General features: G+C 46.4%; 1 protein-coding gene and 1 long non-coding RNA gene across 12 annotated transcripts in view; one reads left to right on the top strand and one right to left on the bottom strand.

Moving 5' to 3' along the window:
* The window catches only part of LOC309439717, a 21,547-nt gene extending 3,388 nt beyond the window's left edge, over positions 1–18,159 (top strand). Inside the window, exon 3 of one of the 2 annotated variants that reach the window (XR_014184063.1) lies at positions 18,050–18,159. This is a non-coding gene — a long non-coding RNA (uncharacterized lncRNA). Of the gene's footprint in view, positions 1–1,387; positions 2,328–18,049 lie in introns of those variants that run through there. The other variant, XR_014184064.1, reaches the window with a different exon arrangement.
* COL13A1 (collagen type XIII alpha 1 chain) overlaps positions 11,456–18,159 on the bottom strand; it is a 50,049-nt gene continuing 43,345 nt past the window's right edge. For 6 of the 10 annotated variants that reach the window (XM_082052681.1, XM_082052679.1, XM_082052683.1 and 3 more), the window contains 2 exons: positions 16,310–16,396; positions 15,846–16,089 (listed from right to left, as the gene is read on the bottom strand). In XM_082052681.1, the coding sequence (XP_081908807.1) occupies positions 15,967–16,089; positions 16,310–16,396 (210 nt within the window). In that variant the 3' untranslated portion in view covers positions 15,846–15,966. Of the gene's footprint in view, positions 11,852–12,151; positions 12,191–15,845; positions 16,090–16,309; positions 16,397–18,159 lie in introns of those variants that run through there. The other 4 variants (XM_082052682.1, XM_082052686.1, XM_082052688.1 and 1 more) reach the window with 1 other exon arrangement.

Raw genomic sequence — 18,159 nt, 5'->3', positions numbered from 1 at the left:
CGTGTTGGAACAAGGCTGGCTTAGAAAGGTAATGAACAGCAGGTCACCTAACCGCCGTGGTGGGGAATTGGCAGGGTGGATATCTTTACAAATCCTGTAATGCAGAAGATGACTGAAAGGCTGAGGTTTTTGGTCACAATAGCCATTTCGATCTAGTTGTTTGGGAAAGAACTGTTACAGACTAGCATTCTTCAAGACAACAATTTGCCAGGCTGAATCAAAAGAGAGCTTTCCCCAGTCAGCAGGAGCGAGTCTGCTCTCCCTGGGTTGTACAGAGACCATCTGCCAGTTGACTTCAGAGTGCAAATACAATCTGTTACTTTGTCAAAATAAACAACATATCTATTGATGGAGCATATAGAGACTGCTGCCTGCCTGCCTATTGGAAAAGCAGCCTGTTTGTGGCACTCTCACTTTTGGACAGAAGCTGTTATATTTCAAACATCGTAATGAATATTTCATGGCTCCAGAGCCAAGAGACGCAGCTTTACTCTTGCTCGGGCTGGCCAGCATCCAGCTCCTCCTGCCAGAACAGCAACGGCAAGTGCTCTGAAAGCTCCGTCTTGTGGGCATCTGTAATCCAGGAGTTTCATCAAATCAGTGCGTTGTCATGTCATTAACATCATCAAAGCCAATGGATGTCTATATTATGGCAGTAGATAACATACATAATAACTGACTTCTGCAAATAACCTAGACATCTGTAATTATTTTTCCCCCACTTTGAGTCATTTTTAATGCCTCCTCCACCCTCCATGCTGCTCATGAGCTTGTTATGCTAGTAGATTGTGTACGGTACGCTTTCCTTCTTAAAGAAACCAGAGAAGCCAAATCCTATCTCTTTTGGTAACTCTCTTACAGCAGTGTTTCTTAAAATTAGATCATCCCAAGTACTTGAGAATTAAACACTTTTGTTTGTGTCAGATCCTGACACGGTGTTTAAGATAGCCTGATGGTTAGGTCCTCTTCAAAAGTCATAGATTAGATAACATGTAAGCAAGGAGGAAAGATCGCTGCCCAAACACCCACTGATTCTAAAAGCTAAATGCTGCTATTAGCTTTATATATATATATATATATATATATATAAATAATTTTTAAAAAGAGAGTGTTTTCATCCTTGTTACTTAGCCTTAAACATGTCAATGCAGACTGCAGGGATCATTGTCTTGACTCCATTTCTTAGTCATGCAAGTAAAAATACTCATTTAATACAAATATTTGAGTAGTCATGGTTATTCACAATAAAAATGATTTTTTTTTTTTTGGTCAAATGAAGGTTTACAAACATATATTTCATAATTATAGAAAAAATAATCCAGGAACAAAACCTGGAAAATGATAGAGTGTTCAGTTCAGGAATGCTCTGTAGGATTCCTCTCCACAGCTCGGAAACAACAGCCAGCAGTGGGTCCGGTGTGGGGAACAGTGGAACAGCGGTGGTGACACGTACAGCGTGGCCTCTGTGAGGAACTGAACGGGTTAGGGCTGCCAGCTGGGGAGCTGGGGGTGCAGGAGAAGGGCCAGAGCCGGCTCTCGGGGACGCTGCCTCTGCCTCCAAAGGAATGTGCTTGTGATATCAACTGGTATAAAACGCTGCTTCTGATTGTAAGGAAAGCCGGAGGGATAAAATGATACATTTGTGAGTGATGCATTTGGCCACAGATTAATATGATAACAAAGCACTGCCAACCTAAGAGGCAAAAAAGCCTTTCTCTTTGTAATGTGCGTGAATTTCTTGAAGCAAACTATTTGCAACAAAACGTGCTTTTACTATATAGCACAGCTTTTAAATGCAGAAAGTGACACATCCCAGCAGGTGTCTGGGGACTTTTGATGCAATTATGCTTCAGTTTTGGCATCTGCAGAACTCCATTTCTGTACAAAGATGTAGCGCCGTGTCACTGCACCGTTTGATCATCCAGGGTCTCATCTACAAATCGCTGCAGCCTGTACTGCAGGATACTTCCTTGGCAAACTAGCGTCTCACTTAGAAAACTAGATCATATATCCCACTTCTCATGATTTTACAAAGGGGTTTATTTGTAGTTGTGTCTGATCAGTTTTTCCTGTGCTAGAAACAATGTTTGTCCCTTTGCATTTACGCTCTTTGTTATAGTCTGGAGCTGTGATATGCATTTAATTTCTCCTCTGGTGACATTTACAAGCACATTGTCTCTCTGAATGGGACCATTAAGCTCCACGTCCTCTTCAGAGGAGCTTCACAGGGCAGGACAGCACTATTTGTGTGCCTGCTTTCGTAATTGTTCCTCCATTTGATTTAAAAATCAATTTACATCATTAAAATAACTGTTTTTTCCTTCTAACTACAGAGTCCTGTGGGGTGATAAAAATCTAGAACTGTGACCAATACATAAGTGAAGATACATTGAAATAAACTTACCTTTGGGTCTTGTGCTTGTCTAAGGCAGGACACAGCAAACCTTTAAAACATTGATTTATTGCACAAGCGCAGAATTTTACTGCTCTCCCAAGGTATAATGAGCCAAAGCAAGAGTGACCTTAAACCCTTAAGAAATGAGAGAAATCATACGTTTCAAACACATTCTCCTTCCCAGGTTGGAGCATCCAAACTTTTAAATGTTTCTCCATAACTTAATCTATCGATCACTATTAAAAACCCAGATCCTTGAGGATTTTGCCTCACGATCCAAGGCCCATTGTATCTATACTTGGAGGAGGTGAGGAGCAAGACACTTACTTTTGCTGTCTGGCAACTCAAGAGCTGAAGGTTTTCCATCAGCTCACTTTCCTTTCACCACTGTGTTGTCCCTTGGGGACACAGAAACAAACCCGGTGTCCAGGAGTGACCAGCAGGCTCTAAACAGGGCGGAAGGGGCGGATGGATGTTCCCAGAGCTGCCTGTTTCTCCCCTTCGGCTGCAAAAGGAGACAAGGGCAACTTGCTCTGATGCAGATGTCAAATTATCAGATATCTAAAGTTAGATGTGAGGAATATATCCTCTATCCAGCCGCCTGTTTGCGTGGAGCCAGCAAAAACAGTGCTTTTGAGACTTCTGTCCCACTGCCAAATCAGCTGAAATTTGCTACCTACTTCCATAGTTACTGGGGCTGACTGGCAAACAGCAGATAGCGTGATTTCCGTGGGATATTGACATCAAAACCATCCCCAAATAGAAGTATGATGTGGAAGTGAATTCATGGTGTGTCACTTGCATGAGCTGTCATTTACAAAAGACAGAAACCGTGTATAAGTAAACAGGTATTTTTATAAAAGGGAGAACAAAGTATGTACATCATAGGTAACAAATACAGATCGTATTGGAATATGCATGGCACACGTTAAAATAGAAACCTCACTAAAACATTGACACAAAGGAGTAAAGCGCCAACACGAGGCACAGGGAATTCATCCAAATCCTCTTGGAAAACAATGGGATGACACTTGAAATACGGTGTCACGTTCACCATTGCAACCGCCATCCGGCCCAAGACATCTTTCATTATGTCCTGCCCGGTTTTCCAAAAGTCCATTCCCAAACGAACCTCCTCCTGGAACCTGTCACTTGTTCTCATCATGGTGTAGCGAACAGGCTAAGGAATTTAAAATAGTGATCTACGGCTCTTGCGCAGCAGTGTTCATCAGCATGTAAAACAGCACCTCCAAGTCAGATAAGCACTGTCTTCTTTATCCGATAACGGATACTTGGTGATTAAACATACAAAATTGCCGTCTTTTACAAGAAAGCAGAAATGCTTTAAAGGCACTATAATTAAGCAGCAGCTTACTTTTATGAAACCAAACTGTATTTACTGCTGAGTTCTTCACATGTATCCGTGGTTTCAAGGAGGGGAGGGGTCTCATTGAAATCACTGCGTTAGGTGATGGATATGGGAAATAGGTAACTGAGGGACAGGCTTTGTTCTGACTTAAACATTCATATGGATGGAAATAATTTAATGGAATCCCTTTCCTCATACACGTTTAGTGTTTCATCCTTTAGTGTGTTCAATTGTTAATCACGCTGAGAAAAGATTTGCTTAAAAACAATAGTGGAAAAATACATCTATAAAGAAAAACAAAATTATTACAATATTTCAATTCCATTGTGATCAGTAAATCCGTATGGCACAGCCACCTCTACTTTTCTGAACTATTGCTAGAAATGGCCAACGTGGAGTTCAGAACTTCCAGGATAAAAACCAAACCAAATCAATGTTATCTATCACCAAGAACGGGAAAGAGAGGGGAAAGGCTCTGCTGGGTGAAGCAGCTCCTGCTGACGTGGAACCGGCGCTGGGAAGGGACAGCCCTTTTCATTCCAGCAATTATTTACTGTGGAATATTATCGAAGGCCAAAGAATTCCGAGTAGCTAAACTGTGTCAACAGAAATTGAAATAGTGCCTTTGGATCAGCACAATGACAGTAATAATCACTGGTAACGCTAAAGTATATACAGCACTTACATTGATGAATGCCAAGTAACACTGGATATTTAACGTACAGGCTGAAAAGTTCAATATATATAAAAAAAAAAAACCCACAACAAAACAACGTGTAAAAAGCGTATTCAGATTTAAATGTCTCAACCAACAGAGAAACAATGCCCTGTCAAGTTCTACTACAAGTCATCAATCTACTACAGGTGTATTAAATATTGTACATTTTGTGCCACCAAATGAAAAAAAAAATCTCTCATGTAAAATTAAAGAAAACCAGGTATGTGATAACAACAAGGTGCTTCAGAGATCACTCTCCTGCAGGATTAGGTCGTTAACGTCCACCTGATGTTGGGTGGTGAGCACATCTTTGACAGAAAAAGGGAGAAGTGTCCCAGTATCGAAGAATTTGGCATCCAAATGGTACAAAGACGAGAAGCAGGGACAGTGGATGCTATGGGGAAGTATCTGCTTGACCCCACACTGTGCAAACCACTACCAGTAGTAGCTAGTGCTTCCCTGCCCACAAAGCCAGGCTGGAGCAGCCAACAGTTACACGTCCTGACACAAGAGGTTCTCTGGGCAGGACCCGTTTGTTCTCCAGCCCTCCTCTCCTGCTGCACTGCCTTGTGATGCGGACGTGGCCCGTCACTCACACCGCTCGGCGCACGGCTGAAGAGCCCGTGGCATCTGCAGGCTTCCCCGCGCATCACAGCCCCTCCCGCCGCTGCGCTGCTCAACATCTGCACTCAATTTTGCATCATTAAAAACTAGGAGAATGTTGTGGGATCGGGCCCCTCCACCCTGCATCAAAGGGATGCTCAGCGCTCTTTTGCTGGGAGAGGGGGGAACACAACGACGATGTTCTACCCCAGTTTCTCCTACCTTTAAATTTAAAACTGTGAGGGACAAGAGGAAATAATAGAGGAGTCCTCTTTGGGTAGAGAAGTAGCAAGAATTCCTGCAGGTAAGAGTGTACTCCTGAGGTACAAAGCTTCATTGGAATGCTCCCCAAAAGTGTGAACCCGCTGGTGCACAGCGTCGGGGTAAGAGCAAACCTTTGCAGGAGAGCGGAAGGGCACATGTACTGAAGCAACGTTTTGAAACGTTACTGTGAGGAAACAATGGAATTATCACAAAATGGAATTCCACACTCCCAGCAAACCCTGCAAAGAGGATGGACTGACGGACAGCGTGCAGTGGAGAGCAAGAACCGAATCCCGCTGCACCAGCTCCACGGCCAGTCCTCTCACACCTAAAGTACGTCTAACCCGCTGAACTCGGCTGGGACGGCAGCTCAATGTCACGTTTTGCAGCAAAAAAGAAGTTTAGCAGGTTTATCTTTTAAAAAAATTCTGCAATATTCTGACTAACTCATATCAAATAAGTTCAACAAGCAAGTAAAATAATACGCAAGCTATAAAGCTAAACTGGTTCTGCTGCCTAGCATTTTAAGCAGTAGCAGCTTTACAGTCAACTCCAAAACCTATCAACAGATAACTACAATCTTAACTCATGTTTTGCCACGATGTTTTTTCATCGGGTCAAAATGTGTGACAACAGAGGGGTGAAGAAGGTAGGGGGTGCAGAGAATACGAGTGAGTGGAAAAATGATCAGCGTGGGACCATTAGAGGTTTTCCGCAAATGCAGAACAGAAAGTTGTTTTGCCTGGGACAAGACATCTGGAAGCAATAGGAACTTTGAGTAAGGTCGGGGGGGAGTGTAAAAGCAAGGGAGACCCTCCGCCCAGCAAAGCGTTGGCACATGGGCTCAGCATGGAGCAAAGCCTCGAGATAAGCTCGAACATGAGTGCATTGCTGAATTCCGAGGGGGGAAAACAATCGCAAGAGACACCACCACTTCAGCAGGTAAAAGCTCGCGCTTCTCAAGAAAACATTTCTTGTAATTGCTATTTCAGAGCTTTCTAGCCAAGCCTGAGATTTCGGGCTGCAGAACGCTGCTGAAGAGGACACAGCGCATCTTGCCAGACTAACTACTTTAGGACAGACTGCCTAAGATCAGAAGAGACCATTCTCAACCAAGTGGTCCCTCACATAGCCCTTTTGAATTCTGTAAATGTAAAGGAAGAGTTTTGGAGAGACCGTTCTGTCTGGAACCTGGTCCCTGGCTGGCGCGGGTGGGTTTACCCCAGCTAGAAATGGTTTGCCTATAGAAAGCACCATTTTACTGCTTAACTTGGGTAAAAAACAAACCAAACACAATCGGAATGTCCTGAGGACATTTTGGGTGAGGAACTTCTACAAACTTATTCCAAAAGCCCGTTAAAAATATACCTAAAAGAAAACACACGAAAACAGAAAAGAGCAAACAAATTGCTCTGAAAAATCATTAATAAAAAGAAGAGTAACATTATAAAACTATATATATAATTGTTTTCATTAAAAAAGAAGACAAAAAGCACACCTACCGCCTGCAGTTCTGGCCTGGTTCTCCCTCCTCCCCCCAAAAAAGTACAAATAAAAATACAAATGAAATAAATTAACCCTTTCATCAGCCTGGTTCATAACTGGAACAACTTCTTCCTGTTACTCTATTTATTGAACACATCTGTCAGAAGGCTTAAGGAAAATCAAAACCCTGCAGTTCTTCAGATGGAACGGAACGTAGAACTTGTTTCCTTGGGATTATGTGACAGCGGAGTCCCCCTGCGCGGCAGGTACGGGGCTCTGGTGAGGGGTCAGGATTGGTGCAGCCGGGCTGGCGGGAGCTGTGCGTTGCAGGTTATCGCCTGTCTGGGAGTCGCTCTGATTTACACAACATCACTGTGAACCTGAAATCAGCGCTTTCTCTCTGAACTGTAGTGTGAATTGCTCATCATTTAGTTCTGCCTAATGATTTAGATAATATCATTCATTAACTCTAATAATAACAGCCCTGACTCACCAGAGTACTTTAAATATGCAAATAGCATCATTTAGGCCTGCAGGAACCACACACTGAAAGTTAAATATGTGTTTTAGTGCTTAGGCAAATGGGATTCCCAATGCACTCAATGAAGTAGAAAGGTCGTGAGTCATGTTTGTAATATATGTACTTAACAATTAATTGTAGGGTTTTTAATAAGTTGTAGGAGCTGTGGTGAAAAGACAGCGCAGTGTAAATGTGAGCAGAATCCAACCTTCGGCTGGGAGCCGGGTAAGGGATGCAGATTTGGTACAAGCATCCAGAGTTATACATCCTGCCCTTCAGGCCACTGGGGAACGTCCTCTGCACCTCCAGCACTTTGCCAAATCTTTATTTCCCTTCAATGAATGTATTCAGACATGTAATGGTGGAATTTCGTGCTGGTGATGGTCATTTTCCATCGAGGTATGTCTGTCGAGGGTACCCACAGGACAGCCTCGTTGGGCCAGCAGAACGGTGCTTCTGGAGCGCTGCAGAGCGACACGTGCAGGACGCGTGCTGGAGACCACAGCAAAGGAACCGCTCCGTGAAACCAGACATCTCCACGCTCCACGTTTGCCTTCTCAGACAAGATACCTCATGCCTTCAAAATCCAGTGTGGTTTTCCTTTTTTGGAATAAAAGGGTCATTTCTTTATAATCTAACACGAGAAGTTTGTGATGAAAGGATTAAAGATGGAATCATCAATGATATAGGTGGAAGTTTGTCATCTGGTAACCAGAAAAAATAGCAAAAAGTGTTACCGTGTCCTTTCTGAGCAGCACTCTGAACATGCAGGGCTGATCGATTTCTCCAAGGATAATTGCTCAAGAGGGATTTCTTTCTTGGATCAAGGTATCCCCCCCACAGAAATATTGTCCATGTCTTGCCCTCGTTTATACACCAGCTGCTGGAAAACGAGCCTAATTCTTCGTCTGAAGAGTCTGACCACAATAGTAGAACCGAGTGAAAATGACCAAAGGAAACAAGAACACGAAGGGTGTCACTTCCCAGCCCTGGCCTGCGGGAGGAGACAAAGCAGAGCAGAAGCGCGGGCACCGCGCTGCCGCAGCCCCGCTGGGCTCCTGGCGCGGCCCAAGAGCCTGCCCAGGCTCCAGGGAGCTCACAGAACCGCTCCAGCAAACCTTCGGGAAGGTCCGTTCTTCTCCTTCCGTCCCGCTGTCATGTCAACGCGTGTCCACCCTCGGGCTTGCCTCACTTTTTGGCTATCAGCCAAGGAGTCTGACCCTTGAAGCGGCAGACAGAGAGTCCCATGTGAAAACAGCCAACAACAGTGAGAGCAACCCGCGTACAGCTTTGAGCAGGGATGGACCCTGGAATGAAGCTCCCACATTCAGGTGGGTGCAGCCCCAGCTTCTGCCATCGGGGTTTTTCTTGAAATGCAAAGCACTTGTGTTTGAGAAGAGCAAAGAATCGGTAAAGGTCTCACCGATTCGCAGCCTCTGGTTTATTACATCAGTAAGAGGCGCTGCAGGCTGTGGGAGCAGCAAGCTGAAGCGGTTCTCTAGTTCAGTTAAAACAAAAGTGCTCCGCTCCTACTTCCGTGCCTGCTTCCTAAAGAGACCGGTGCGATCGGCCCTGAGCCCCGCGGAGCCAGGCGTGAGCTGAGCGCTCTCCAGCGCCCGGGTCTGCCACATCAACCCCCTCACGTGGTGCAAAAGGAACGGCTGCTTTGCACATTGAAAGTAGAAATTAAAGAAGTTTTTGCAGTAGCAGGCTTTACTCCAAAATATCATTCTCGGAAAGGCTTTAAAATGCTTTTTGCTGAATTAAGTTCAGCTTTTTTAAGGGAATCCAAAAGGAAGCACTAAACAAGCCTCCAAAGGTCATAAACTCCACAGCCCACAAGAAGCACCTTTAGAGCCCAGCAGCTAATTTGAAGCTAAACCAATGATATGAACAGAGTGATCTGAGATAAAAAAGAAGAAAAAAGGTGACAAGAATAAGAGCACGTGCTGACTGCGTGTGTTTGCTGACAGTGCGTGTTTGCTGACAGCAGCCGAGCCCCGCAGAGCTGTGGCGCCAGGGGCTCCCGTGCCCTGCGCTGCTCCGAGTCCAAGCGTCTCCGCAGAGAGCAGGAAAACCATGCCGGGGCAAAGCTGGGAGTCAAGCAAATCAACCCTGTTTGCTCAGGCTACCCCTCCTCTCCTGCCTCCGTGCTGACACTAGACCGGTACTTTCAAGAGCTCTGGCAATTGCATTTCAAGGTCCCCGATGCCTCAGGCAAAAGCTTTCGCTCCCACAAACGTACCCGTCAAAAAAAGAGCCTGAGAAATAAAGCAGATACAGCATCACCTCAAGACTCCTTTACCTTTCAGTAGCCGTGTCAAGACACAATAACAGACGCATGTTTTGTTTGTTTTTAGATAAGACAAACCCAAGCAAAGACAATCCCATGCAGCACAATCACAAATAACACACACCAGAAATACACTCCAGACACTGAAGGGAACAGAAGGCATCGTTAGGTTCTTCTAAGGATCTATACATTTTTGAGGATTAAACATAGCCAGCATTTTCAGAAGGGGTTGGGGCATTCCAACCACCTACCTCGCAGGCTGAGTGCTACAGGACCAGAGCAGGAATTCACCACCCACCACTGCAGCCTTCCAGAGCCAAGGCTGCCAGCAGCATTACCGCTTGGGCCTTTAGTAACTGTTCTGTGTTTAACAGGTGTGTAATTAAAACACCAGAGTTGTGTGCCATTCATTTAAATAACTGCTGATCCAATTAGCTGAGCTTCACAGCTTCAAAGCCTTATAACAGGAACCGGGTCTGACATTAATGAGTGATTACTGAGAGCACAAACGAGTTCCTTACTGCTCTGCAGTTGTTTGCTTTCTGTGCCGTTTCAGTTCCTGCACCCCAACCATCTTGTGAAAACATCAGCCATGGCAAAGTTCCATCCAAAGGACAATGAAGACATGGCAGTAAATATCATGAATTAGTTTAGATTGAAAGTCGCAAGGAGTTTCCTAACTATGAGAGCCATCCGAGCTGGGGACAGCCTGTGGCACGGGGAGGCAAGGGGCGTCAGGTGGTAGAAACGCGTCTCCCTCCGTTGTTTTGTTCTGATGGTGCTAAAAGGCTGTATGGAACCAGGGACAAAATAACTACCGGATGGCTTGTGCACTGACGGAAAGGTGCATGCAGGAGCTGAGCAGGTGAGGGCAGGAGGTGGCGCGGCTGCAGGAGGGGCTGCTGTGAACCAGCCCCGATCCACAGGTAGGTTCTCTCTGTGAACAACTGCGCAGCAGTGCTGGGAGAGGGTGCTGAGCTCTTCTTGCAGCCGCAGCCTTACGCAGAGAGCGGGGCTCGACTGGGTCGGTCTAACCAGCCAACTATCGCTTGTGTTCCTCTGTTGGGATCTTTAAATACAGACACCTGCTGTATCCCGGAGGCTCCTGCGTTGCAAACTTTCTCCTTGAATGGAGGCCCAAGGAAAGCAGGTGTGTTTCAGGAATAAACCTGGGCTTCCACTCCTTTGCTTATTGTCTAAGGAAAGTATATTTTGGTGTTCACTTTAGTTTGGTAGTGTGATTTTTCTTGATGGGTAGTTTAGACTCGAGACATTAACAACGGTAGGTCAAGAAGGATAATTAAGATGTACACATGCAAATTATAATGACACACTCTGCAAATTTGCTTGCAACCTTTGGTTAACATTTTAAAAAGCCACGTGAATTGATTTATCTAATAAACATTCATTAGGATACCATCGCAGTATTCTGCCATGTGCTTAATTTTAAATGAGGCTTTAATTAAGCTACTTGCAGGCCTACAGTTCAGAGAGATGTTTGAATTTCCTCCTGGCCAGGGCTTGTTGTGGTGAGGGTTGTCCCAGCCTGTGGGAGGTGCTCTGGTTTAGTTCTATTGATTTTTAGTTGTTATTGTTATTTATTGTTGTTTCCAGCCCCCAGGAGGGGCTCTGACTTGGCCAGGGACGATTCTCAAGGGGAAGGCGTTAACGATCCCACATGGCCAAGGCGCAGCCTGCAGGGGAACAGGCCCTGTCTGGTAATTATTGACCAGTGTACAGGTCTCAGTGTACAGTGGCTACTCTGAATTTTCCAGAAATACCTTAATTTAGTCACCACGAAATTGTTGATGCGTCACTTTAATAAAAATACATATTTTGAAATAGTCTGGAATGGTTCCAGCTTGAAAAATGAAAATGACCCTTTAATCTATCCAGGACAGTTCCTTTGGGCACTTTTAATGCAATAATTTATTCAGTTCCTATATTCATCATGTGTGTACAAATATCATGTAAATATTACAGCTGTACTCCATGACAACACAAGCATAATGCAGACACAGAATTACAGAGGACTGACAAACGGGGAGGGAGGGACATCTAGTACTTTCTGTACAAAAAATATGCAGCTTTCTGATAATTTGTAAAAACGCATAACTTTAGGCATTTCAGAGAAGAACACTGTATAAAAATAAATATCCTATGTACAATAACACACACAGGCCCGGCCAGGGTTAGACTCTTCACTGCAAGAGAAAACGAAACCAGGTGTTAGTGAGGATTCACCAGCAGTGGTTAGTGACAGCTCAGCAAGCACCGAGCACCCCGGCCAGGCCGCCAAAGGCCGCAGGTAAAACCTCTCTCGTTTGCTCTATAAAACTAATCAGCAATATGCAAACCAGAGAGTTTTGCGTGCTGCTGCTCAGGGGCCTGGCCCTGGAAGTCCCGTGCACCCCACACCTCTTGGCCACGCTCATTGGAAACATCAGCAGGACCTGCGGCACTGCCGACTCAGCACCCTCGCAGCATTCCCAGGGTTGTCTTACCTTATTCCAGCAGCCTTGAACTGGAAGGCCATCTTCCCCCTGCAAAAAATGTGGATGCAACAGCAGCTTAGGGCACAGAAAATAAGGCAGAGAAGGAGGAAAGGAGTAAAGAAGGAGCGTGTTGTTACAGCTGCAACAAACAGTGTGAGCGGGCTGGAGGAAGAGCCCGACAGGCATTCCTCGCCCCTTGGAGTGACCCGGCTCCTGCGGACGGTACCGGTGCAGCCCGAGCCAGGGCTGCGGCTGGAGAGGGGAGCTCACGACGCGAGGTTGTTGTTGCTCCTGGATGTTTAGCCAGGCTTCCCTGGGGGAGCGGGACGGGGGCACGCGGGAGGAAAACATCGCAGACCGGACAGCTGGTCTGTGTCCTCAAGCTTGACTCCATAACGTGGAGGTGACAAGCACTACATTTGAGTCCTGAGAAGGGTCTGGAAAAACCCTCCAGTTCCATTCTGCCCTTTTTATCAACGAGTTTGCGTTACCATGTGTGAGATTGCCTTGCCATCCCCTCTTGCCTCCAAAAAGATCCCAGTCCAGGGCAATGAAGGAGGGGAGCAGCTGAGCAGATCCTCTGCTGGCTCCCTAGAGGGGCCCTTCACCTCAGTGAAGTCAATGACATTGCTGCAAAAATCCCCTGGCACTCCTGTGACCTTAAAGTCCTGGGCTGCACATCCCAAGGGGAGTGTGTGATAGGGTTGGTTGGTTTGTATTGTTGAGGAAGGGCCGTGCTACTAAAAGACTATGTGGTTGGCAAATCCTTTTGTGAATTAGTGCAATTAATTTCACCTCCGTGCAGCCCTACTTGCTGCGAGGAAACAGGAGATGGTGTCAGTGGTAGGGTGCTCTTGAGCGGAGGTGAAGTCGGCTCTAAGGGTGGAGATGCTTCTCCAACAGGAGTCACATACTGTGCCACGTGTGTGTGTCAGGTTCGTGGGCTATCGCTGGTGCCCAGGAGGACTCGAGAGCAGAGTGTGCAACTGTACAACGCACAGTTCTCCATCCAAATGACTCAGTTCTCACTTCCTCAAGCACCACGTGAGACATCCGCAGTGCAAATGAGCCCATTTGAGACGGGAGAAGGAAGAACAACAAAGAAAGAACCAAACGCACGGGGGTATATTGGGAACTAAACTATTTAAAAGAGGTGCGCTCTCAAGGGACTGATTGAGTGTTGACAATGCTACAAACATATTGCTTTTCAAAAGCTTTTTTAGACTGTGGTCTCCTTGTGATATTTCCTGCCCCCACGTTATGTGGAAACACTGGGTTGCGGGTTAATTACTGGGTAAATCGTGGCGTTCCCATTGGTACATTGGGGTGGTAGGAATGAGTGGTGTGCGTGGCAGAGGAGATGGGAAGTTAGGTGTACGAAGGAAGGGGAGGCTGGGGAGTTACAGGCTGGGGATCAGAGGAAGACCAGGGTCACAAGAAGTGTTTGTTGTGGACAGATTTGCCAAGAACGGAAACGCGACATGCTCATTAGTACTGGGCGTCAACTTCCACGCAGCTCGGGTGTGCAAACATTAGTTCACAGCCTCTGTACGTGCACACGCAGATGCATCAGCTGGATGCTAAGCTTTTAACCTGCTCGGATCAAAACCCATGCTCGTTTCCATTCCCAAGCTAGCTTGCATGCCGGAACACTATCTATAAAAAGAAAATAATGGCGTCTCTATTTCACCAGATTTCTGGCAAGTTTCCCTTAACAAAAATAGGTATGAAAAGAGGTGCACATTCTAATACGGCCATGCGGAGTGAATCCGAACTGAGAGCAGGACAAGAAAAGAACGATGGGCTTCCAGGGCACCCACAGAATCCTTGCACCCGGGAAATTAAGGTGCTTTGTTCAGCCAAAACTTTCTCCATAGAAACCTGGCTATTATCAGTGGGGCAATTAGTCAGTGTTCCTGCTCTCTTGTGGACTGTTCTGGGCAGGTATGGCCTCACCTGTGGGATCGGCCAAAGAATTTCTTCCTATCATCCAGAAGTTAGAGAGCAGCAGCCAAGACTTTGCAAGCGGTCACGTTGCAGTCGCTGCTCCAGAGAGACAAGGGCAGCGCCAAAGGAGGGGACGCTGGAAGGAAGGCTAACCTAGCTCTTCACCAAGGTCACATAACAGAGGTTTTAATGGCAACTGCAGGGCTAGGTTCCTCCACAAACTACAAAAACCTTCCAAACGAAATGTGGCTTTTTTCTTAGGGACACATTTTCCCAGCTAGTTGAACTAACTGATACCCCATGCCTTACAAATGGCATCAAACACCTTTCAGTGAGCATAAAGCTTGGCTTGACTGTACTTGAGCAAGCCCAGTCAGGGCAAATGGGGGCTGGAAGGGCAGTGGAGTACAAATTTTAGTGTATTTTGGAGTTGTTGAGACAGCTACAGGGAGCAAAAGCCTCACCTGAGTGCTGCATCTCCAGAGAAACCCAGAGTAAGTAAATAAATTGGTGGTGTTTAATGGGATACTTAAGAATCAGCTGCAGTCACATGTTCCTAAATACCTTTATCCTACAGTAGCTGGGTTAGTTGAGGCACCAATACAATAATCATCCTTAATACTTGAATAAGCTGGATATCAGGAAACAAAGCCATTCCAAATTCCAAGTTTCTTGGAGCTACAGTTACCATTTGGACTTCTAGGAAGGGTCACAAATAGGAATCTTCTGGCAGGAATTAAGGGACATAAGTGTCCAGTTACTGTGTTTCAGGTGCTCACTACCAACAGGATAACTATTGTTTTCAGTCATCTCAGTGTATAGGGTGACAGATAATGCCGCTTGGCGTCAGGCTGCACTAGCCACATACAGGCACTTAAAAATAGTTAGTGGAAGCAGGGAAGCTTCTTGCTAGAAAGCCAAGCCGGTGCAGAGGCAAGTCCTCGTGTTTGTTAGTCTGCTGAAAGATCTCAAAGTGAAGGCAAAGAATTGAAGTAGTTGTAAGTAAATTCACATTCCCGCCGCGTTTTTCCCATGCCGCAAAGGAACACTGAGAGCAGCTGTGAACGGCAGCACGAAGGGAAGGGGCTGTTCCTGACGGCAGCGGGAGGAAGGGGTGATGGAGATGGGCAAGGGAGGAATGGCCGGGGGTTTCTAGGGCATGCAGCTGCAGAAAATAACAACCAAGATACAGAAGAAGGCAAACGAGCATGCAGGAAAGGGAAGGTACGCCATACCAATGGGCATGGGGCATCCAGGCCGTCCAGCCCAGGTAACCCCGGCTCACCCTTCTCGCCTTTAAAACCTCGGAGACCCTGTTCGTGAAATCAACCACTATCGTTATTTCAGTCGACGCCGCTCAGCTCCGTGTCGCGGGAGCAGAGGCGAGGCCCGCGGGGCGGGCGCAGGGCACTCTGCTGCGTGCCCAGAGCACACAGGGCTCGTGGGCTCCGCTGTAGTTTTGTCTGCGCTATCAGGAGTAGTGGTTTCCTTTCTGGTTTTCTGTGATCTCAGAGTTAAATCTAAGAGCATGGGAATGGTGTCTCCTCCATTCTGAAATCGTCCATTCTCACTGCTCTCACCAGCAAACCCAGCAGCTGGATTTCTGGATGCATGATCCACCACTACTCCTGGGATTTATGGCAGTACTACAGATTTTTGGCAGTGTTTACTGCAGCGTTTGAGTGTAGATGAAATTGCATACATATTCCTCTATTTATTCATGTGTCTAATTTATAGACACCGTACTTTGACGGAAACGTAACCCATTTGAAATAACTGCGATTGTTTTGCCTCTGGGCAATGCAGCTCGAGTGCCCTGTGCCGCTCCCGGGCGATCACACCATCTGGCCATTATTCCGAGGCAAGAGGAACATCATTCAGGTTCTGCCGACACGGAATGTCTCCAGAGCAAAGGAGGCACGGGGCTCTGTCCGCGAAGGAGAAAGCCCTGCGCTCCCAGCACGTGGGACACCTCCATGTACCCCAAACCTGTGTGAGCTCTGGAAGAGGAAGGAACATAACCATGGTCACTCAACGGCCTGATTGCTCCAAGGCTCAGTGCTTGCCCCCTGAAGAAAGCAGCTTTGCCATAGACTGCAGTGGGAACCAAGCTGGGCCTTACCCGAGTGTTGCACTTTTACGAGACCATTATTTATGATTTCCTTCTTTCTTCCCCATCAACAGATCTTAAAACAATACATTTGATGAAACAGAACATACCAACGGACAGGGTGCATCTAATCCAGGCGCTCCTTGGTCTCCCTTATCCCCTTTAGACCCTCTAGAGCCTTTCTTGCCCCTCTCCCCCTGTAAATAATAGTTTAGTCCAAAAAAAAAGAGAAGATTACACAAAAGCTTTAGGATCATCCATTTCAAACCAATGTCAGTGAAAGCTGTTTGGTTTTTTTTTTTAATTAAACATTTAGGAAATATTGTAAAAGGAGATGTTAAGTGAGAAACCATGTATTTAGCAGCACAGACATACCCAGGAAGGTGTGATTGTTACAGTGGTTGGACATTACAGTTTCTCTGCGGGCTCCAGAGCCAGGGCAGCGGGGGAAACGGCCCACCCACAGCGGGTCAGCCAAGGCAAGGTGTAACTGGGCATTTGACATGCGTATCTACACCAGATCTTGCTGTGTAACAGAGGAAACTCTCAAAGCTGCTGTGCATGACACAGGGGAAGGGGCTGTGCGCAGAGAATTGAATTTAGGGTCCTTGCGGAGGAGGTTAAGGGAATTAAGGGATAAAAATCAGAGAGCACAGGCTGCTGGTGGTTCTTTAAAAAAGTGTTAAACCCAAGGCTGGTGAGAGAAGTGGGTGGGAGAGGCAAGGAGGAGACGTCACCCAGAACCAAGCGCTGGCACAGAGGATAATCCAGGCAAACACGGCATGGGCTGCTCTGGAGGAAGGACCAGGAAGAAAGGCGGAGGAGGAGGAAGGGATGAAGGGGACAAGGGTGGACCTGTAGGAGCGAGGAAGATGCACATACACACAAGAAAACAAAAAGGCATTGAAATAACAGTGAAGATGTCAGGTTGGTAGCACAAGTTCAGGGTTCACACTTTTTCAGCTGGGTTGCTCGAAAGGCCACCAGGTCTCATCACTGCCTGGTGCCACAACATCGTCACCCCTTCCCAGGCCCGCGTGCTCCACTGCACACGCCGAACAAGGGGCGGCACCGGCACGGCTGGGGGCTGGAAAGCACCTTCCTTCAGAAGCGACCGGTGCTCCGTGACCCTGCAGGTCAGTGTGCCCGCGGCCAGACAGAGACCCGCTCTTCAACAAAATACCCGCTTTGCAAACCAGCTGGAAAAGTCCAGGAATTCTGTTAAGGTTGGTTGTTTGTTTAGAAGCCACACAACCAAAGCAAAACACACTGGAATGAAGAAGCAGCAAAGCCAGAATTGCAATGATTAAAAAAGGGGAGAACTTTGGAAGTCCTATGAAACTTGGGCCTTTCTCCCCTAGTTTAAGATGCCAGTTGGCTACTTGCTTTCCGAAACTGCCCATTCTGTGCAGAGTAAGGTCAGAAGTACATTGCAGATAAAGGACAGATAAAGAACACTCACTATGTATCAAAAGCAAATTCATGTAAGAAATGGCCGCATGGGCACATGCACTGTAAAACTTGACATTTTCAGAAAAACTCCGGTGATACCAGAGCCTTAGGAAGAGAAGGTATATGTGTATGTGTGAGTACGTGCATAAAGACATACACATGTGCGCTACATTGAGCTGCTTGGCATATTTATGCAATTGTAATCTCAGTAAGACTAATCCATAAATCATTTCTATTTCTGAATATAAATTATATTCAGCTATAGCTCTCAACTGTTCTTATCAAAAAGATTCAGAGCCTTAAGAGACAAGAGATTCCTCATGTGTGGAAGGGCTGCTGAAGAAGCAAGTGCTCCTCAACGCGCACGGTTTAGTAACCTTTGTCTGCCCATGACGCAGGTGGTGTGACACAAGAGCAGCCGTTTGCCTTAATGGCTTTGACCCAGCTCCTCACCATCGCGTCCATGCAGGACAATGCCTGAGGACACTTCGATTCTGATTCTTTAAGG

Source organism: Streptopelia decaocto (genome assembly GCF_964273445.1).
Source record: "Streptopelia decaocto genome assembly, chromosome: 5".
Taxonomy (NCBI): domain Eukaryota; kingdom Metazoa; phylum Chordata; class Aves; order Columbiformes; family Columbidae; genus Streptopelia; species Streptopelia decaocto.
The sequence above is the reverse complement of the archived record's forward strand: the minus strand, read 5'-3'. Positions and strand labels throughout refer to the sequence as shown.